General features: G+C 39.3%; 1 protein-coding gene across 2 annotated transcripts in view; it reads right to left on the bottom strand.

Moving 5' to 3' along the window:
* MACROD2 (mono-ADP ribosylhydrolase 2) overlaps positions 1 to 23,584 on the bottom strand; it is a 900,701-nt gene that overhangs the window by 428,687 nt on the left and 448,430 nt on the right. For both annotated transcript variants that reach the window (XM_035110055.3, XM_035110056.3), the window contains exon 6: positions 7,950 to 8,071. In XM_035110055.3, coding sequence (XP_034965946.3) covers positions 7,950 to 8,071 — 122 coding nt within the window. The remainder of the gene's footprint in view (positions 1 to 7,949; positions 8,072 to 23,584) is intronic.

Raw genomic sequence — 23,584 nt, 5'->3', positions numbered from 1 at the left:
TTCTTTGAAGTCTTTCAGCCCCACTCACCTAACAGAGTGTTTGTTGTGGGGGAGGAAGGGAAAGGAGAATGTTAGCTGCTTTGAGAGTCCTTCCAGTAGTGATAAAGCAGGATATCAAATCCAAACTCCTCCTCTTCTCTTCTCGCTCCTCTTTTTTTATATCCCATAGAATTCAATTTTGCAAAGCATATAAAAGAATTCTTCAGGAAAGTACAGGGGGTCTATTTGGCCTTCAGCTCTCTTCTAGAGAGCAGATCTAGTTTAAAAATTGTGCACTAGAAGTTGCCTATAATGGAAGTGTGAAATCCCCATCACAATAAACTAGTACTTAAATGTGCAGAAATGAAACAGGGTGCAGTCATATCTTACTATATATAAGGCAATTCTATAGAGGCCAGCGAGTTAAGGGGGAAACCCAAACTATGAATATATAAAAAAATGACATTTTGAAACAGCCAACACAATGAAATGTATGGTTGTGGAAAATCAACAAGCAAAAGCTTTTTCCTCTCAGATCACAACAAGACAAAATATCTCAGGGACCTTGAAAGAGGTCCATATGATTACATTTTTTGGGGTTTTTTAATGTAATGATTAATAGCAGAACATGAAAGAATTATCAGACACTGTGAGGGCCACAGAGAACTGTTCTTAGGATGTTTTGAGTTTCTTTCCCCTTCTTCAAAGAAGCTTGTGTCAAAGTTGATTCATTTTTACTTAATTTGGCTGCAATATACGGTATGGCCCAAGTAATCACCAGTAATTTTATGAGAATTGGCCAAGTAATATCAGGGAGTGAAAGCTACACATTCTTCCCCCTCCCAATATAATGTTCTTCCTTTTGAATTGAGTTACAGTATTTGCTAAAAAGAGGGATCCATCTTTCCAAGACAGCAATCATTCCATCTCGTATAACTCTTTTGGCCGCTTGTGCTCTTTCCAGAACACACAATAATAAAATAATAATAATCTCTGAGTAAACAATACATCTTCTCCTTTCAGAGTATGCTTAGTAGGTCAAACTTCCTGTGGGTTCTTTTTTTTTTTTGCCCTCTTAAAGTTCAGAGGTTTCAAATGAGCTGCTGTGCAAGAGAACACAACCATTAGTCCCCAAGAACCCTAACTGGTATATTACAGAACAGCAACAAGTGACAGAATACAGAGAATTCTTCATTTAAGAACAGGAAGGGTTATTTAGCTTATAGGCATAGAGCTGAAAGTTTATTTAGGCCTGTAAATTCCTATTCTTTCTTTCTCAGCCTGTTGATGTTTAAATAAAGAGATGTTCACAAAGATGCAACTAATGTTCAGATGTTCTCTCCTCTAAAGACAACTTGCCATGCAGTGGATGCTCTGAGATCTCTTCTCCTTGGGTGTGAAAGACAATATTCTTTTCTTACGGTTCATGAAAGCATTATTTGAAAAGATATGTCATCCTAATATATAGTGGCAGGTTTTTTTAATAAAAAAAGGTAACTAAGAAAGCACAGTGCCTATTTTTTGTCAACATGTCAAAGTATTTTAAAGGGAATATATACTTACAGTACTCAATGGGTTTTCAAAATGAAATAAATAAGCAATGTAAGTACATTCCAGTCTTGCTGCGCTTACATGTACACAGTATGATCTGCAAGTTTCTCTCTCCCTGTTATACTAGTAATATAACTCCTGCCCAGTTTCACATTTCCTGGAGGCTCCAGTCATATGTTAAGACAAAGCTTTACTTGTGGGTGCTTTTCTAAACTATTTCTCTTTGGGGTATTTAAATAAAAACCACTTTTGTTTACAGTTTGCAACTTGCAAAATACAAAAGTGCACTAGATGTCCTGTGGGGAGAGTGAAGTAATTTCAAAAAGGTATTTTAATGAAGTTCAAAACACTCACTTTTGGTCCAATAGAGTTAGGAAATGCATAGCTTAACACAGAGGTTTTCAACCTTTTTGAGTCCATGGCTCCCTTAACCAACTACATTCTTTCTGTGGCTCCCCTGTGGGGCTCAGAAGCCCAGTTATGTCACCCCTTGCCTGCAGAGCTGGCAGCCTCTCATCCTTTTTCGAACACGCTCCCTTATGGAGTGTTCCTCAGCCTCCTTTCCTCTCCCCCTCCTTGGGAGTCTTCCGGGCAGCTGCTGCTGCCGTCCCTGGTCTCTGAGCTGCCCCCCAACAAACAAAAAAGAGGTGCCTCCCAGAGGTACCATTTGCCTGCGGAGCTTATAGCCAGGGGTGCTGCAATAATCAGCTTGGCAAGTCTTTGGGAGGCAGAGATGCAAGAGGGCATCAGAGGAGGGAGGGGGAGAAAGAGGAACAGAGGCCAGTGTTGCCCTTGGCACCCCTCACCATCATTCAAGGCATCCCAGGGTGCCATGGCACACTGGCTGAAAACCACTGGCTTAATATATGTTAAAACACTGAGGCTTGGGAGGTTGCTTATGTCTCATGCAATGTGCTTTGAAGACCCAGACAGAGAGTGAACATATGGAATGCTCAGACTGACATGTGACTAAAAGAGGTTATTTTGAAGGAAGGTGTATGATCCCATGTAAGTAGCAGACATTTGTTTACTGAGCAAAGCATCAGCTGAACATTCACTGGCTTGTTCGAAAGATTTGAGAGCTCTCTTGGCTACAATGGGAGTCTATGGCAACATAAGGCATTAGAATATACCTGAGTAGACTGACTCAAAGCCCGTGCTTCTTATGTAGCAGCATGAACTTTTTTTGCAATGCAGATCATGGTTTTATAGTCCAATTTGTTGCACTATTACTAATGCAAAATCCCATCTAGTAGATTCCATAGACATGCCAGTGTCAGGGATCTATGCCATTATGTTGTTGTTGTTGTTGTTGTTGTTGTTGTTTAGTCATTTAGTCATGTCCAACTCTTCGTGACAGCACCACATTTATCCTAGTGGAACCATGAAACTGGTGCAACTACATGGACCAAGAGCCAAAAATTGGATTATTAGGGTTGTGGCCCTCAGATCTCCACCTCACTCTTAGGGATAGCATAATGTTATGCCAGCAAAGAGGTGCCATAAGTTGCTTCCACTGAACTAAATGTAAAGTCCCAAAAGACTCCCCACTACCTCCTCAATGGAGGATTGGATACCAACCAGCTTGTATCACAAACAATGGGGCTTTATAATTCTGTTTTCATATCTAGAGAATGTAAGAGTGCACAACTGGGAATTATGGTAATAAAAGTTTTCTGTACAAACATAATAGGAAAGACCTGTTGTTATTGTCTATCTTTTTAGAACCCTCATAAATATTCCATCTCAAGACATCAAAGAAAACTCACTGTCAGGAACCTCAACTCCACTGCTACAGTTCTAATATTATTTTGCTCATCACAATTCCTACCCCCCCAAAACCCCAACTAAACCTGGATATTATTGTACCAGCTGCTACAAGTGTCATCAGATATAAACATATTGCAGCAGTGATAATTACAACTGTCATCACTGCTAAAACCTCACATCTTGCTGATATCAGAAATGCCCCCCCCCAACAAATATTTATGGGAAGACTGAGAAATTAGGACTGCAATTCTGAATCAACCTAACAGCAAGTGGGTCTTATGGGGCTCACTGGAATTTCCAAATAAATGGGGATCGGGCTGCAAGATAAATATTTTAGAATGCAAGATAAATGAGAATATGGATAAAGATCTAACATATCTCCATGCAAATACTCCCAAGAGCTGGTGAATATGAAGCTGAGCAGCTCCCTTCAAAATGAATCTCAAGAAGGACGGATGGAAGTTTCCATCAAAAAAAGTCAGGTGACAGAATAAAGCCAACTTGTAGGCTTTTTAGATTAGAAACTCATTACTATGGCAACGTTCTCAGCTTTACTTTATAATTTACTTGACAGTTCCATAATGTAATTCTAGACTACAAGGGAATTAAAATGTAAGAATGCAGACTCATTTGAGTGGCGAACAATTGAGGTGGCAAACCAATATAGTGAAGGACCCTGTCACCATACGCCACCCCATTTTCAGCTGGCTTAATAACTGCAAAGCATCACAGGGAGATCATACAATGCTCAGTACAAATATTAAAATTTCAAGCTAGTGTTCTCATGAACATTAAGGTAGAAACTATCAGCAGGAACCCAGAACACATTAGAAATTATCTTTACACAAACAAAAAAGGAAACCAACCTAAACCCCTATCAGTTACACTGTCAGCAGCTATTAAGTGGTTGTAGCTATCATTCCTTCTTTGTTGATGATGGTGAAGGAAGAACATAGGTATCCTGTTTTTCCTGCTCTCTCCTTAATGTCAAGATCTATTTATATGTAATGTGAGACATGGGTAAAGTCCTTAGCCATACAACACATCCTTGGCAAACCTTGTGCCCTACAAAACCCATCCAACCCAGCCAGCACAACGGAAATTTTAGATCTCTAATTAGGCTTGTAAGAGAGAGAGAGTGGTTTATAGAAGAACACATTTTGACCTGCATGTGTAACTTGCATCTGACTTGCATGCATTGGGGGAAATCGTTTTTCAGGAAGCGGTCACTTGTCCTCATAGAATCATAGAGTTGGAAGGCACCACGAGGTCCCTAGTCTTTTACCCAATGTGGGGCTCAAACCCACAACCCTGAGATTAAGAGTCTCATTCTCTAACAACTGAGTTAGGCATGTGCTTAAATTTCTCTCCTTATGGTCCAGAGGAACCCAAGATGCTGAGTTACAAATCACTGCATTCAATATGGTGAAGACCAGGTTTAGATATTTTTTTAACACCGTATATTGTACAAAAGACTGACAGTTTTTCACAGCTCAGTTATTTTCTGTGTATAAAACTTTTCTATTTTCATAACAGTCTTGACAAATGCTTGCCTTGTGGATGAAAGAGAGACAATGCTAACTTTATATTCTATTTTCATTGTGAATTTTAGATAATCCTTTTTGTTTCATGTTCAGCCCTTGTTGTCTGCATACTTCTCAAATTTTCAGTTTAACAATATCTCAGGCTTCAGTTGACAGATCGGCTTGAACACCCGTCAACCACATGCAGGGGCTGAAAGGAGGAATACAGGAAAGAAAGCCTTGATGTACTAAGAAGTTTCTCTATATTAGCCCTGGTTCAGGGGACCATATGAACTTCGTCAAGTACAGCAGAAGTGTAGGCTTCCGAGAGAGAGAGAGAGAGAGAGAGAGAGAGAGAGAGAGAGAGAGAGAGAGAGAGCAGATAATATCTCACTCACTCAATGAATTCTAAAGCCATGCTAAACGCAATAGGCCAGTGAACATATCCATAATAGCAGTGAACATATTCAAAATGTTGTCTTCTCAAGTAAAGTTATTGCCTCAGTTACATGGCAGATTTCCACCTAGTCCTTGGAGGTTGCTCGCAAATATCAGATGAATTTGTTTTGCCAGCTGGTATTGCTCCTTCATTGAATGGATTCAGACGGATGGCCAACTAGGCAATTTATCATTTAAAGATTCATAAACTACTCTTCTTTCCAAAGCTATCTCTCAGTTCACAAAGTAAAAAGTAAACTTAGGGCAATATAAACACAGTTACAGCAAATATAAAAGAAGTCTTTTAAATCAGAGCTCTCTAATTTCCCCTTCTGGTTTCTCTTCTGGACAGGTGCACAAACCCCTGTAGGTGCAAACCCTGGATGCAACAGACCAAAAGAATGAAGCTGCTACTTAAAGAGGATGCCATCTAATGAGCAGGAGGGGAGAAGACCTGAGGGTCAATCAATGGTATTTTGCTACCTTAGGCAAATAGTGCCCCCAAGAAGCCAACTTATAGAAAACCAAGGCCAGCCAACATATTTTGGCACCTAAGATGATAATTAAAAAAGAGCCTCTCCCACATCCTGGCAGTAAAATTACAATAATAGTATATTTAAATAACTATTTGATGCCTTTTCATGACCCCTCCAAATCAGCTGCCTTACTCAGCCTAGTGGCAAGGTTGCCGTTGACCTGATCCCTGGTCCTTTAGCATGTTCTGTACACTTGTACACATGCACCTGTATCCATTACCCATTTTTCCTCACTATTAGTGGAACATGGGAAGCTGCCTTTGTACTGAGTCAAACCAGTATCTTGCCATTGTCTATGCTGTTGTCCATATGCAACAACTCTCTCCCCTGCCCTACCCAGAGATGCTGGGAATTGAACATGGAATCTTTTGCATGCAAAGTTTCAGCTGTACAGCTAAGCTATGACCTTTCTATGTAGTGGACAGCAGGGAAGCTAAAGGGAGCACCCTCTCGAGTTGTGGGTACTGCATTTTTAAGAAGGATGATGTGCACAAATTGTTACAAAGATGGTCAGGGATATGTAAAACAAATGCTATGAGAAAGGTTGAAGGGACAGGTCATAGTTAACCTGGAGAAGACTGAGTATAATAGCACTCCTCTAATACCTGAAGGCATGTCACATGGAAGAGGTCAAAGCTCTGCTGTTCTAAAGGGTGGGAATAGAACTAATGAGAGAGTAGATTTCAGCTGAACATTAGAAGAATCTCCTTAACTGTAGGGGATGTTCAACTGTATAACCAACTGCTCCGGTGGTGTGGGGGTGTGATGGGTTCTGTTCTACTGGAGAGGCTGAATCACCAACCGTCAGGGATGTTCAAACTTTGGATTCTCTGAATCAAGCAGGGGACTGAGCTTGGCCACATTCAGACCAGGCATGTAAAGCACTACCATATCACTTTAAGCATTCATGGCTTCCCCCCAAAGAATTCTGGGAGCTGTAGTTTGTTAAGAATTTGGGGAGTTGTTAGGAAGCCTCTAGTGCCCCTCACAGAGCTACAATTCTCAGAGTGCCCCATGAAGAGGGATTGATTGTTAAACCACTCTGGAAACTGAGGAAGTCAGTGTAGAAAAGCTTGGGTATCCACTGCAACATGGTCATGATAGAGAATGGTGAGGGCTTTTCTGTTTGGTGTTTCTGCAAAAACCAAGTCTGCTCATTAACACTGAGGAGGTGCTGGGTCACATGCAAGCTTACAAGAGAAATATACTGAAAATGTGTGCATCATTGTAGGTTACCAAATGCAAAATCTGTGCAACAGGTGAACATTGTGTCACTATCCAAGAATAACCTGCTTGTCAAAAACATTCATCAGAAGCTGGCGATGGGCTGCTGTTAGCATCCACATAAAAAATAATATTACAGCTGGTGCCCTCAATATAAAATATATATACAGAAAAAGTTCATTGATCAGAATAATTACATATAATCCTCTTATCTGGAATCATGTGTGAACAAACAGTGCAATCCAATATATGTTTGCTCAGATGTAAGCCCTATTGAACCAGTAGGATTTACTCCCTCTCAAGTATACAGAATTGTAGCCTTAGTGTAGTAAGAGGAATGGTTTTATATAAAACACTGGTTTGGAGCCTGAAGAAAACAATTGCCATTAATAATGAAATCCAGAGGTCGGAGTTGATTCTCTGATTGTGTGTATGGGTAGTTGTTTTATCTTTGTTTTAAATACAATTTATATATTTGTAGAAAGAAAGAAAGAATCTTTAAAGACATATTACCAGTATGTTAATGTCCATCACAATAGCTTGTGGTAGTTAATACAAACAACAACGGGATAATGTAGTGGTTTACACAAAAACAGGGATAGTACCAAACAGAACTAGCTAGAAATCACAAGAGCAAGTAGGGACGCTTGGCATATGAATAGAAAAGAACATGCTTGCGTAGGATTTTTAAATAAAGAGTTAATGAACCCAAGATTTCAGCAGTATATTATGTTTAGGTCTGGATTTTTAGCAGGGCAGTGTGTTGAATGTCATGGCTTTTCTTATTTATTTTACATGCAATATTCTTGCATTAATTCCTACAATGCCACTTATAGCTAATATTAACTGTTTTCATGATTTGTGGAAGGCTGTCAATGCATCATTCCCGAAGACAAACAACAAATGATAAATATTGTAAAGTACTTACAATAGATCTGATGAGGTTCTCTTTGGCCAATTTCAGGGAGGACTTATAGCAATTTGCCAAGTCTTCCTTATGGCTATCACTAATATGTCCTCGTGCTATAGGGCCCACAGTATGAATGACATCTGCAAGAACAATTAAAAAATCAAGTTAATGTTATCAGATCCTTAATAGGAGCATACAAAATGTCAAAAGATGAACTTCTAAATCTATAGAGCTAAGGCAGAAGACACTGATACAGCATAGAAAACAAATAAACGATAGCTATAAAGCTAACATTTAACTCAGGAACATTGAAGTTAAAACAGAACTCAGGAACAATGCAGGCTGTCTTTTTTATGTCCCCAAATTAGCAGACAGTACTTACTAAAACATTTAAGCTATGGCATAATAATCAACTTTCTATTTCATTACAGTGGTACCTCGGTTTATGAACACAACTGGTTCCAGAAGTGAACTGAACTGAAGCGTTCATAAACTGAAGCGAACTTTCCCATTGAAAGTAATGAAAAGTGGATTAATCCGTTCCAGACGGGTCCACAGAAGCGTACTTAACCCGAAGCATGGGTGTAATTGGTTCCGGAAGTCTGTTCATAAACTGAAGCACTGAAAGTAATGGAAAGTGAATTAATCCGTTCCAGATGGGTCCGCGGCGTTCGTAAACCAAAAATTCATAAACCGAGGTGTTCATAAACCAAGGTTCCACTGTATCTGGACCTTACTTGTACTGACTGGCTTTTACATGTGCAAATCCTGATACTCTTCTCTGCTTCCCTAACTTTCCTGTGCCCAGTTGATATGCTACTGTTGTGGCATGGCTGACACCTATAAAATGCTTTCCATCTCCCCTGCCAGAACACAGCTCCACATTACCTTGGTAAAGTTCAGACTGTTAGATACGTGTGATTTGCCCTAATCACATTGGTGCTTCCCTGTCTCCCATCAGAACATACATGCCAGAGGTGAAATTGGTAATTAAGATTTCACACAATGCAGTTTTCCATGTGTTATCATCAAATCAATGTGGAGCCAGTCCAAGGGTATACAAGGAGGAATGTTTTGTGCCTGCCATGGTGCCAGAGGAATATTTTGATTGGGTCTGACTCTGGTGACCTAAAACATACCTACAAAAGCAAATATGCTTTCCAACCACAGCCTCTCTTGTCTTCAATTCCATTATCATTAACTATATTTTCAGTGGATACTTCCTCTCCCTCTCTTGTTCTACAAGTGTGTACCAGCAGTCCTAATTTTAGATGATTTTTCACTATTCTCAACCTTAAAAAAATACCCAACCACTTTCAATTTTTACAACATGGCTACCACTGAAACTTACTGCCTACCATTACAGAGTATTCCTAGGCTCTCCCAAGCCTGCCAGACTGAAACCACATTTAAATTCTTCAGTTTTCTTTGTAGATCAACAAATGTTAAGATTCAATTGACTGCCAATGGGCAACTCCCACTAGGGAATTCATATTGTCAGTAAATTCTGTGTGCTTGGCACAAACCAGATTTACACAGCTAAACTTTCTAACTGCTGTAAAAATCACACTGAGAAGCACAAAAAAATGAGAAATATCAACCTTTCCTTTTTAATCATAGTTATTTCCTCTAGTTATAGGAACAAAACTGCATTATTTGGTTTCATTAATACATCTACACTACTTAACAGCAAAGCCTGTTAAAATTGTTTCCAAAAACCGAAATCTGAAGTTGACACTTAACCACTTGGGCAGGTGACAAGAATGACAACTAGTGATCAAAACAGGGACATAGACTTTACCCTTCAGCTAGGCTAAGCATTATATTCCATGTGTATTTTATGCAGCACAATAATAAACTCAGAACAGTTGCCGGTGGAATAAACATGGAAATGCACAGGGAGAAATACCTCTTTCCACATTTCAGTCTGGAAACCCTTTCATTACAGCTGTTTACAGTATTTGACCATAACAGCTTGCTCAGTGAACTGTGTAAAACCAAATTTCTATGCATGTGAAATGTTGTTTTTTTTAAAATGGTTACAGCCCCCCTCAATGCCTAACACAGAGAGGCTTCGTTTTACCAATCTGCTAAATGCTTGAATATACCATACAAGTAGGCTACAGCAGTAGGGTCTTCTCATCAGCATTTAGTACTCAGCACCACAATGTGCTGCAACAGACAAGCTTGACATCTTATTGGTGCACTAGACCAGCAAAAGTAATACATCATTCATAATTAACAGTGTCCAAACACTCCATTAATATGCACACATTACATGGTGGCTTCAGAGCTGCAAACAAGGCTACTAATTACTAAACATTTGCACTGATGTAACAGACTGCAGCAATGGGAAGTGTGCTGGTTCAGGTTGCTGCATTTGTCCTTGAATCGGTACAACTGTTTTATTGTTTTTCCAATCAGAATCAGGCCAGCAGCCCTTGACAGTGAGTGCACCATCAATATGGGCCACGCATTGGAGAGCAATTCCTCTAGTAATACAGCTGATTCTAACATACATCCAGGTTCATATTCTAAGCTAAGCTGAGCAAAACATTTTATTTTATTTTATTTGAATTTCTGATATGCCAAACACCAGAAAGAAAGTTGGAGAGTGCAGGCATGTGACCATCACATAACCTTAATCTCCACTGTAATGATGAGATTTGCAATTAGAGACAAGTGTTGAGCTGTAATGGGACAGGAAATATGCCCAAAATCCAAACAGCAATGGAGACTAGTGTAACCTTTAGAAAATCAAGGCCATTCATCCACATATTAAAGAAGCAGAAGGAAATTAGCAAGTTGGAACAGAGCTGAGATCCATACACTGAACAATAGGCCAGGGCCACAGGCAGGGCTCTTCAGAAACAGCAGTCACCTAGGATGCACTGCAAGGCAAACTTGGACTAGAGAGGTGTGGGGCTGTCCTTCCCCAGGCTCCCATTGAATTATAAAGGAAAAGGCTGCATCAAACATCTCTTTTAAAGCCAAATTTTAAAACCCTGAAAAGTTTAAGTACTTTCTACAGAACACTGACACAGAGAAATGAAAAATGCCCACAAAGAGTTACGCAATTAGCAAGGGAAGAGAAACTGTTCCACCGTACATGTGAAACAAGCAAATTGTTGCTAAAGGTTAATAAATATAGCACTGAAAGTGGAGAGGAAGGGAGAAAGAGAGCAAGTGAAAGAAAGAGAAAGGAAAATAGTTCAGGCAGCTGCATTAGTTTTACTTTCATCTAAGGCATCCAATAAAGCTCTTAGCAAGTGACTAAAACACAGGTGAAAATTAGGCAATGAGAACAAATTAGGTAAAATTGCAAACACCAGTGAAGAAAGAAAAAAGAACTGTGAAATAACAAAATGCTAGATAATAGTGCTTGTATGAAAAGTGTTTTAAGAATACATTCTTTTAAAAATGGGGTAAGAGTAATATATGTGGCATAAAAGCGTTTCTAAGGGTGGTGCATGAATATGTTCATTAGAAACCATACTGGACAGGTGAAAATATATCTTAATAATGCACAGTGCTGGCTCTACAAGACAGTCCTTTTTTCTCAAAGCGTACCTTGCTCCAAAGTGCCCATCCAGGCAGAATTAAGGAAAACACATCATTAATATGTATTGTGTATTAGAAATAATATTAATTACATTTTTAATTCAATCCTTCTGCCAAAGAGCACAAGACAGAGTACACAGACCACACCGTAGACAACACTGAGTGTGACTGATCCAAGGCCACCTTTTAAGTTTTGTGGTTGAAGCAGAGATTTGAACCCAAGACTGCCAGATCTAAATCTAACACTACTTCACCGCAATGGTTATTTGTGGCTAAAATAACTTGGGAGACCCTGGAAAATCTAGCAGTGGGATATTACGGTCCAGAGAAATTCAATCTTTATAGCAAGGAACAAATAAGGCAGTAGTGTATGTTTCACCATTTGCTGTGGACAGTTCTTGCCATACTAGCTCCAGAGAAACAGATAAAGCAAGAACTACTGACTCCCCTAAGTAAAGGAGTCTGTAAATTACAAAGACCTCATTGCTGGGCTAAATGGGAAAGGGAGCTACAACATAATTATTCATACACAAAAGGAACACACAGGCACACAAAAGGAAACCCTACAGTTCCCTTTCCCCTTTAATGTCACGGTGCAACATAAAGCAGTAAAAAATGCAGTGATCTTGATTTGGAGAGAAGAGCATAATTAATGGGAAGAACAATCCCAGCACACAGCAGCGGGCTCAGACGTTCATCAAGCATGGCACGTATTTGTTGTTTGTATTCATGTCCCCTGCTGTCTGCATGCTGCCATTTGTGATAACCTGTGAGGATCACAATGCCAGCAAGGAATGTAAACAAGCATTGAAACACTCTCTATACTCTGTATACTAAGGAGGGAGAATACATCCTCAAAGCTGGGGGAAAATGCATTGCCTAGTAAGCCCTATGAAATGAATAGTGAGCTGATTCTCTGGAGTATGGGTTGTTGCAGACCCACTCACAATGGACACCCCACCCCACCCCACCCCGGAAGCAAGGCCTGAGCCAAGAAGGTGAACAACCTGGACAGGACAATGTTCTAGGATTTAAAAATTGGCCACAACTTTATTGATTCCAGGTTGTAGGTTGGATCTGGCTTAGGCACTGGGTGTAAATCCCTCACAGCCCCTTAGTGCAGGGCTGCCACATGACACGGTCAAGCCCAGAATTAATGGGTCCTCTGCAAGCCACAGCTTTACACGGATGACCCTCCCAAGCCAATGAAGGAAGCTCTATGGCCCATTTGCCACACCTCTTCACCTTCTGCAGGATTTTAGATTGGAAGGATTCCACCCAATGCCTTATCCCCAATGTTGAGACTATTGCTATGGGGAAGGGAAAACCTCCATAGAGGGCCAGTCTGTTTGGAGGGGAAATGCTTTCTGGCTCCGAAAATGGCAACCATGATTGAAGCACAGCCAAGACAATGAACACAGTGCCCTAGAAGGAAAGGTTAGCATATACATTCCAGATTGACCAGGAAACAAATAAACACACCCACCCAATTACCCAGTAAGCAGCCATTACATTGCCCAAACAGCACCATCTACATAAAACAAGGAGGAATCAGCAAAATTGGAGAAACAACAAAATTGACAGAAGTATTGGGGGGCACTAATGGAAAGGTTTGAAAACAGCCTGGTGTGGACTAAACATGTTCAACCATCATAGAAAGCTAGCTGATTCTTGAAAAGAGGGAATGAGAAACTGGGAGGTGCAACTGAAAGAGTGCAGCTGAACAGGAACAGGCTGCACTGCAACTCTATGCTGTAGGCTCCAGTTGTTCATCTTAGTTTGAAAAATGTATTTCCAGCAAATCTGAACAAATACTGAATTCATAACAGCCGAAACTGCACCCCATAAGATCAAATGCTCCACTTCCATTATGCCAATATTTGAGCCATTCAGACAATTGCATTCATGATAAGAGGAAATCACATCTGAGAGAGCAGCAGAACAACATAAGTTGTGATATATGGACACTAGCTTTACAGCTCAATATCATATTCCATTGCCTGGTGGCAGTTCACAAACTAGCACAGGTTGGTTTGTTTGTTTTTAAAAAGTTATTGAAATAAGCACATATAAAATACAATTAAAATGTTGAGTGTAAAAAAATAAGAATAAATATAAATGTAGAAAAATAAAACACAGATACAGAGGGAAAGAAAAAGCCAGAAAACACCTGAAAAGACAATGCCACACTCAATTATCACATATGAGAAGAAAAAGGTGAGTCAATTCACTTCTCAATTAACCCTCTGCACATACTTGCCTGTAGGGCAGAATGGGTCATCAAGCAATACAGAGAATCTAATAAAGGTCAGAGGTAAAGTATTTTAAACATGTAGTTCAATTGCATGTGTAGACCCTTTAACCTTCCCCAAATATATTCAGACAATACTCAAATTTTAGGTTTGGTTTTTGGCAGAATTTAGGCCACAACTTTATTGAATACAATCAAGTGAGTGGTTGCATAGGCTCTGGTTCGACTAGCTCCCTGCACCCTTGCAGGCAGCGCTGACCCAGGGCACACCATAGGTCAGCCTTGGGTAAACACCCGGCATAGTAGAAGGCGGGGTCAAACCAGTCCACCAGCCAGATGCCCCCCTGGACTCTGGCTCCGGGCACAACCCCTCTCAGGGTTTACCAACCAAGAGCCCCAGGAATACTTTAATAGAATACCCATCACATAGGGATAGCCAGACCACTCTGCCACTCCTATCACCTGAACCAGAGGCCTATCCACAACCTTACAAGTTGTGACGATTTGCTACATGGCAGGCGAAACCCAAATGGCACCAGACAATCAGCCAAGTGGGGAAAATTCCTGCCGTGCCCCTGCCCCAATGACAGACAAGACACGACGGCATAGCAAGGTCATGCGTGCAAGCCCTAAATATAGGGAGAGGTGGGTGGTGTTCCGATGCACTGGCCCAAAAGAGAAAGCTCAGGGACATGTGCATGGGCTTAAATAGAGGTCCCTCGATACAAATTTGCTGGCATCCCATTGGTCTGATTGCACCCAGCATCAAGGGACCTCCAATAGGGTGTTGTGGACATCCAAACGTTCCCACCCACAACACAGGGTCTGGTTGCCAGGTCACACTGCAACACATGCCCTCTGGTTAGGGAGGACCCGATACATAAAAAATAAGAATGGCTATGAATATAATATTGCTGTATTTTACAAATATGAATATAATATCATACAAATGATAAGATGCAGACAGCTTAGTTCTCAGTAAATCTGAACGGTTACCTTGAATGAATACCGCGGTCATTTGTCAGATACAGGTGGCAGCCATTTTAGGTGCATCCAGTTGTCGTGCAACTGCTCAATGTGCAAGTCCTTTAGGACCCAGAAGGTAGTGAAATGGGTTGCAGAACAGGGGCAGGGTAAAAAGGGGCAGAGCATGCTGATACGTGCTCCAACATGCACTGGGGTCAGGAACAGAACCTGTGCATGAAATGGCCGTCACCTGCACAAGAAAGCATTAGTGGGTTGTGATTAGACTTCCTAGCCAAGGTCAGGCATTGCTAGGTGGACTGAACTTTTCATTGGCTCATATTTAGGCTATTGACCTAATGGAGTTACAGGCCCTGACTGAAATTATCTTCCAGAAGGATGTCCCTTCCTTCTAGACTATGACAGTGATAAGCACTTGGCTGCCCAGCTTTGCTAAGAGAGTGCCAACATGGCTGGCGCACAGAAGCATCGTCTGAGGGTGTTATTTTGCAGCCACTCTATGGCACAGCTGTGCCACACGCAGGAATTTAAACCTATTAAAACTGTGTTTATGGAAGACAATCATACTTGGCTATGAGTGATCGCCAAAGAAGAAGATATCCATCTGCCTGAATATAGGAACAGCAAGGAAGAGTTTGGTCATATGTGGCATAAAGAGGAAGTCTTTAATCCTCTTTAAAGACTTTGGCACCCATTTGCCAAAAAAGGGGTGACACTTCAGGGGTCATACAGAAGGCTAACTTCTAACCAATCTCAGCCAAAGTTGGTCAACGGAGTAAGGCTGTGGGGGCATGGGCCCATCTTTATATACTTATTTACCCAGAGACACTGGAAGAGGACTGCGGGGACAAAAACTGATATTAATACTCACATATGATTACATCCAAGAGAAATAAATGTGGGTCCTTTTGTTTCATTTGTTGCTTTCTGTGAAACCGAACAGCCTTAAAAACCCAACTGCTGCAGATTAAAACTGGCTTGCAGGCCAAAATGAGTGGCTATACATGAAAATGTTTATATCTTGTTTCGTTTTGACTGTGCATAAATGAGACACACATGGCCTCAGCCATATTGTGAGTATGACATATATTTAAAACATTCATGTCACAGCTCAGACAACAGTGGAAATTAATGCAATTTGCAGATATAATCAACTTTTCGGAAGCAGTCCCCTGAGGGCCTGTGAAAAATGAAACTGCCTATAGTATTCTGCCTCATCAATTACATCATAAGAGTTGTTGTTGTTTAAGGCAAATTAGAATTGTTGCATTTGGCTTTTTCATTATTTACACCAGTCAATAAATCTTTGGGAGCAAATTCTGAAAAATGTTTACAGAAGGTAATGATTCCTACCAAAGGGGAGGAACATGCCCTAGACAAGGGAATGGCAGCAATGGAGGAAAAAATGACTTTTGTTTACATAAGTATAAATTGAAAAGTGTACGTCTGACACAAAATGAATGTGCAGGGCACTGATGCAATTTACAAATATTCTGTTTTTCACTTTCCCAAGTATTCAGGAAAAGTATTAGCATTAATGAATTTTCAAACAAACAGAAAAGTACAAACAACTTTCACTCATTTGGTGCTTTTTAGAAGTGAGTGCACTGCATTAAAATGGTTAACGAACTAACACACCAAGCTGAGAATCAATTACGTGTTCCTTTCATTCACCCCATTTGTGTATTCATAGCCATAATTGGTCCATCTAGCAAACTGCATAATGAAGCTGTACCCTGTCAATCATAGCATGAATGGTATGAATTTTAAGGAAGGCGCTATAGCACTATGTTGATGTGAATAACAACAAAATAAAATGACAAGAGAGATTGCTAAGGGCTAAGTTTCTTAATCTTATCAGTCAATTCATGCAACAAGGCCCACCCATATTAACTTAAAGAAAGGGTAACAGGGAGTTAAATTGAATTACCTTTTGATATTTTTACATATTAAATGTTACTATGCTGGCTAAACATAGGAACTGCTTTGGTATACAGAATGCTAATTTTCCTAATATTCTGCTTCCAAGACACTCATTGTTGCACATAAACCATGCATTTTTAGTGCACTACAGACATTTAGGTTCAGCTGCGTATACTACTCCCTGACACCTGCATCTAATTTATTTTCTGGTTTTTAAAAAGAAATAAAATTGATTAATTTTCTGTTTTCCATTGCCATCAGAGTGATGGTTTCTGTTTATAAGGTGAAATGACCTTGAGTCCGGAAGATTTACAGAATGGAAGTTGGGCTTTTGTGCTGTAAAATATTGCCTTAAAATTAAGATGCTATCACTTTTCCGAATACCAAGTATCATTTAGTGATACACTAAAACATACAGTTGATTCACTTGCCATCACTAAACTAAAAATATGTACAGTTCAGTTGATACAGAGAAATTGAGTTGAATTAATGTGTGTAGCATTGCTTAATCTCAACTCTTTCACAGACAACCTGGTCCTTAAACTACATAAAAGTGTTAGAAAAATACTCCAAGAAACCTGAAGGATTCTAAGATATGTGCAGGACCTCAGATGCTTCTGAAGAGCACTTACATAGTTCCTGGTTTCTTCTGCCTCATTCACTAGTGTAAATTTCTGTTATAGGAATGGGAAAGAGAAAAACCCATCCAGTTTTTTCTTCAGTGCCTATGACTTTCCTCATATATGAATTCTACTAAATCCCACCTTTGTTCTGTAAGCCCCTGGATAGGCCTTCCAACCCCTATCAACCACAGACAACAGGGCTAATAATCAGAGATGATGGGTGTTGTGATACAACATCTGGAGAACAGGTTCCCCAAACCCTTTGCGTTGCTATTTCCCCGGGCGCATACAATCCTCCCTTCCACCCCACCAAACTATCCCAAGAGAGTGTGGTTGCAATACAGTCAACTGATAACAGCCTCCCTTTATCCAAATATCATTATATATTTAAAAGTGCAGCCTCTTGTTCTTCTAAAGATCTGTTTCCAGAAAACTTATCACACACTGAAATGACTGTGTTGCTTGTAAGTCGTCACTCGCTTCTTCTACTTTATGCATTTCTAAGCTCCACTGAAAAATCTGGAGAGCGGTAAGAAAGTGATGTGGTAGTCCTTTATACTTACGAAAAATCCCACAGGAAAATAAATGAATTCTATATTTAGTAGTTAATTTCTCAAAGGCAGGGATTTATCAGAACCTGTAAGGCACTGGAGAAATGAACCCTTCTCCAGAAGTCCAACCATTATTTTAGATTATTATCAGCAACTATCATAATCTATCATTTATACAGCAATTTTAATGTCACACTATTCTGTATAATCAGAACCTCATTTATCCCTACAACAGCCCTCTGAGACAAGTCTAAGTCTCTATAATTCCCATTTTAACCGCAGCAGCTAATGCATAGTCACCCAACAGGTTTTTAGCTGAGCTGGGATTTCAATCCAAGATCAATCTGTCCAAATACTTCCTTTCATCCACAGGAGCTGGAGTGCCACTAAATTCTAAGGCACTCTTCCTGAGACTCACATACTTCTTCAAGAGCATGGTGGGTAAGGAAGAAAGCAAGATTCACTCACTCTTCACCATATGAAAGGCTTATCTGATTGGTAAAACTGAATTATCTAATCTCCAGTGTTTCAGAGTTTGGGAGTGTGGGCTGGGATTCCCTCACCTCACTTTCCTTGTTTGATCTTACCATGGTTTGTTGTGACATATGGTTAGGGCTAACCAGAGATGTTTCCAAACCATGATTAGCGAGCTGACTTCAAATCATGTTGTGTAATCCTGGTTTAAAGGCAAATCTTAGCTAACCCTAATCATAATTTATCATATCCACCCGCCCAGCAAACTCTGGTTAAACAAAATCAGGAAAGGGAGGATGGAATCCATACATGAGGGGGATGCGATAGCACATGAGCCTGCAGCACGACACTAATCTTTAAAGCATGGTTTGGAGATGAGCAAACCTGGCACAATATCAGAATTTAATCTTTGTATCTAAACCTGGGATTTATCATGTAAGGCCTTCCATTTTTTGAAAGAAAAATAGCATCACATAGTGACTTTGCCTGTGGTTCTGTTGAAGTAAATATGTATTGTGAATGCAGAACTATTTGTCTCTTGTGACATAGTCCCAGCAGTTCAGTAGGTCTTGTAAACCCTCTATGAATGGTCTTACGTGGGATGGCAGAGTAGGGGACCACAGTGGGAAGTGAGGAGACTGGAAAAGATTGTTTGTATGAGCAGCATTCCATGCATGAAGCCATTGGTTTCAACTCTGTATTACCATGGCTGATGCCTATATATATATATATATATATATATATATATATATATATATATATATATGTCAGGGACAGGGTAGATGAATTCGTCTCTGCAAATTGTATTAATAAAAAGAACTGAAAAAGCTTGCTGTTTCTCTATCTTACTGCTTTCCTGGGAATCGGCCGCAGTTGCCAACAGCACCCTGACAATATCCGAGATCAATGCATCAGACGGTGATTCGTTGTGTCTTGTTTTCCTTCTACCTCTGCACTCATACTGTGTTAAGGCTTGATATGCAAGATCATTATACATGTTCAATGTACTTTTTCTGCTTTACAAGCAATAATGTTCTGGTTTTCAAAACTGGTCTTAGACCTTTATCTTGCATGAGTTGGTGAGCAGCAACAGATTTCTTTCATATATTTTTTTCCCTGAGCAAACATATTATCTTGTTGATTAATGGGAATAGTCTGGACTGTCATTTACAAGAAGTATCACAGATGCAAATTCAAGCATAGACATACCAAATTGTCCATGAAGCTAAGCTTTTAAATTAGTTTCAGGGAAAGGGCACTGTATAATAAACCTTTATTTTCAATAACATTAGGCAAAGGCTGAACATTACAATAGGCCAGGTAGCATGTCAGCACTGATATACTACAACACTTCTTTATGAGCAAATTACAATTCAGAGAGCTAATAATAAAAAGAAGTGATGCTGAGATGATGAATTGATGCTATGCAATTAGACCTATTAGAATTCACAAGAGTCGACAGGCAATAATCAAACCACTTTCATGCTGCCCATTGCAATTATCTTTGCACTTAAGAATCAACAAAGCACATAATGACTTGCACTCGATTAAGAAATTCATGAGAAATGGAATTTTAATTAGTGTGTGGAAAATTTGGGCCATTTATTACTTTAAAGGACAACAGATTGTGAAAACTATGAGTAGTTGTCAAGGCTCAAGAATTAAAGAAAGTTCAAGAGGAATGCAGTGATATTCCTGACAGAAGGGGGAGATTACTAATGAATCCTGACAAAATAACTGTTCATGGCATGCCCATAATGATATGTGCATCTTGATAAAATGAATGTTTGTTTAACTTAAAAGCACATCGTAATTTTTTAAAAAAATACCCACTTGAAGGTTCACTTTATGAAATGAAAATAAAGTTGGCCAATTGAGAAAAAAGTGGCCAACTACTGTATTGATATTTATGTTGATTGCGATAAATTGCTTTAAAAATCTATCACTTAAAAGACATTATTACCCATGTATTCTAGAAGTCCATGGACCACCAGTGATTTGCAAGCTTCATTCACAGCATGTCCACATTAAAAATTCATATTGATTTTTAACTGTATTTTTATCACTTTTTTGCATTACATTCTAGTGTATTGCAGTTCAAATTCTATGGAATGTGAATTATAATAGGAAAGTGTTCCACCAAGACCAGCAGCAATTTTCAAGTAGTCCATGGGGAAGGGGGATTTTGGGAACCACTACTCTAGAATCATTAACATGTTTATTATACTCTGGTTCCAAAACAAATTGTTTTTGTCTCCATGACCAAATTCTCTATAACCATGTAAATCATCCATGGAGAAAATATAATGGGCTGTTTTTCTGTTAGTGCAAGGAGAGACAATTTCCACCCTTCCATCAGCAGCCTCCCACCAACACATCCCTTATACATAAGTCATACTGATTTTTCTGCTCCACTTAGAGTCACTGGTTATTTTAATGGTCCTTTTTTTCACTATCCGTCAACCCCTTAGTGGACATCTAGATTTTTAACATAGTTATAGAAGGTAAGTAATTATCCTTCCAGAGCAGATTTTCAGTGGCATAGGAGGCTACAGAGTCAATCAGGAGATGTGAAAGTCCGATTCCAAGAAACTGAACTCTGATCAATTAATGGAAAAAAGAAGTTTGGCTCCAAGCATCTTTTAGCCCCAATAGTTTGCCACTTGACTAATGTTAGAATGTTATGTGAATTAGAGAATGTTAGGAAACAGCATTAAGAGACCCTAGCTATGATCCACTGGTGGTGGTGGTGGTTGTTTAGTCATTTAGTCGTAGTCCACACTAATCTATAAATCTCAGTTGTTGTTCTTCTTCCTCTTACAAGATACTTTCTCCAAAAGTACTTTGAGAGAGCAGCTGGAAAGGTATGTGCCTTTCATACTTCTCCTCCTCTATCACACCATCCACAACCTTGAGCAAGTAAGTACAAGATGCACTCGAAGAACAAGTCCCTCTTTTTTAGAAACAGTGTCAGACGTGGGAGGGAGCTTTCCTGCCTTCTTTGCTGGAGTAAAATATGAGTGTTTTCCTTCAAAATAATTGCATTTGACTGACCTAGTTGTTATAGTAAAGTTTTTTTGTTTTTAATACTTTAGAGTGGCAGATCCTTTTTTGGAATCCCAGGATAGCTGGATGGTGAGTGAATAGTTCAAAGGGATAGAGCATTAGCTCAGGGAAAACAAAGCTATCAGCATGTATCTTTCAGGAACACAACTTACTGTACTCGTACCAGTAACATGGCATAGTTACTCCACAGGCGCTTTCTAATTTGTGCAAAGAGGATGCCAGAGGAAACTGCTGCTATTTTGAGAACAGATTACAAGTGGATATGAAATAGATAACTCACAGCGTGATGGATGCAATAGCCTGCTAGCTCACTATCTTGTTTATTACTAAATGACTTTTTTTGAACAATGGATTATTTTACCTAGGGAATATGAGTTAGCTGCAACATACATACTCCTATAAGTGCAACAAATTTAATGTGAATAAAATATATCATGCATATGGAAGGCGTCAAAGGTCCAATAAAAACTTCAGTGACTTGAAAATATGGATTATAAGAATTTAAGAAGATTTATATTAGAGGCAAAAAGGAATGCTAGATCCTCAGCTGTCATAGAAAATACACAAATAGAGACAAATATTGTTTGTATATCGCTGCAGACACATTGCTTGATTTCTGAACACTTGCAGAGTTTTTTCCCCAGGGTATTGAATTGTTTGAATGGTCAGTGGCAACTTGAAAAGTCTCAACAGTCATTTCTTCAGCTGTGGACAAATTCAGTACACAATGTGCACAAATTTTTTTGGGGGGGGGTCTAATTTACTTTGGGGTCTAATTTACTTTGCTTTATAAAGCACATCATTTTTTTCAATGTATTTTTTATTAAAGATTTCTTGGCACATCATTTTTAAAGGGAAAGTGCATTCACATTTGTAATTTTTTTAATCAAATATTTGTTTAAAATGTATTGTAATATATTTAGGGTAAACCCTAGAAATTAGTAAGGGCAGGCACCCAACTTTTGTAACAGTATTTTTTCCCTTATATCATTTAGGTTGCAGTCCTATTGGAACTTGCTTATAAGTAAACTTAAACAGGATTGCACTGTCAAAAATGTGTCAACAATGGCTTTCTGAATACAGAACTGACAATATGTAGTTCTTAAATGCTGAAAGATAATAAAAATGGGGCCACACAGTGGAATTTTGTAACCTAGAGATACAGCAGATCATTCTGATGAAGACTTCTTCAGTACATCATACAGAAAGTTTGAGCATTACTGTACCTTCACTGCTGTGCCGTCTTAGGCAAGTCTGATTTGCTTCCCTGTTTTATTCATCTTTGAACACGATTCCTTGAAAGCAAATGAGATCATTGTTCTGTCCATGTTAATTGCTCCTGTGGTGCCATTTACAGCATCCATTGGCACTAAAATTCACTGTGGAGCGATAACCAGTTTGTTAGAAACGTTACCAACTATTTAACAAATCTAAAAGGTTTTTAAATATTAATAGCACTTGAATGTTTTCTCTCCCAGATGGTGATACAGCTGACTGCTGCTCCCCTCTGTAATACGGTGCTATTTATCCTGTGAATGTCCCCAGTTTAAGACTGCTTTAATCTTTTGTTGCTGTTGTAAAACTTGATCTACTATGGGACAACATAATTAAGTGTCAGGTTTTGGATGTACGATATGAGCTGCAGCTAGAATAATCCTCGTTGTACGTCACCAAGAATTCATTCTAGAGCTGAGTGATAACAGAATCCTAGATTATTAGGTGAAGGGCACAATATTTTACCTCTTTCATCACTGGACCAACGTAATCACTGCTAAGGCTTCTGTATGTTTGCTCTCCTTTAACACTTTCCACTTCCATTAGCCTAATAAAAGCTTTATGGCACTCAAGCTGTATGTAGGATTGCATAGTGCAACCAACTGGAAAGAAACAGCATTTTGATTTGAACGATCTGATGCTCTCTTCTGCTTGTTCTCATAAAAGGTATCAAGATGCGGTGAAATCAAGTATGGCATGTTACATCGGAAAAGGTAAAGTAAAGCACAGAAACTGAATGAAAGACATTAAGAGAAAATGCACATAAAACACAATTACTAGTTATCTCTAATAAACTAAGAATGCTTCCCAACGGGTATCAGTCATCCTCATGAATACCTGTTTCCCCTTTTTTAATACGTAGTCGTAAAGTAAGCCATGGCAGAGTTTTTAAGCATTTGAGAAGTATAAGACATACCCCGAAAATAAGGCATACTTCCGCGCTGC

The sequence above is a fragment of the Zootoca vivipara genome, chromosome 3 (genome assembly GCF_965207765.1).
Source record: "Zootoca vivipara chromosome 3, rZooViv2.hap1.1, whole genome shotgun sequence".
NCBI lineage: Eukaryota > Metazoa > Chordata > Lepidosauria > Squamata > Lacertidae > Zootoca > Zootoca vivipara.
This window is presented reverse-complemented; position numbering and strand designations above follow the sequence as displayed.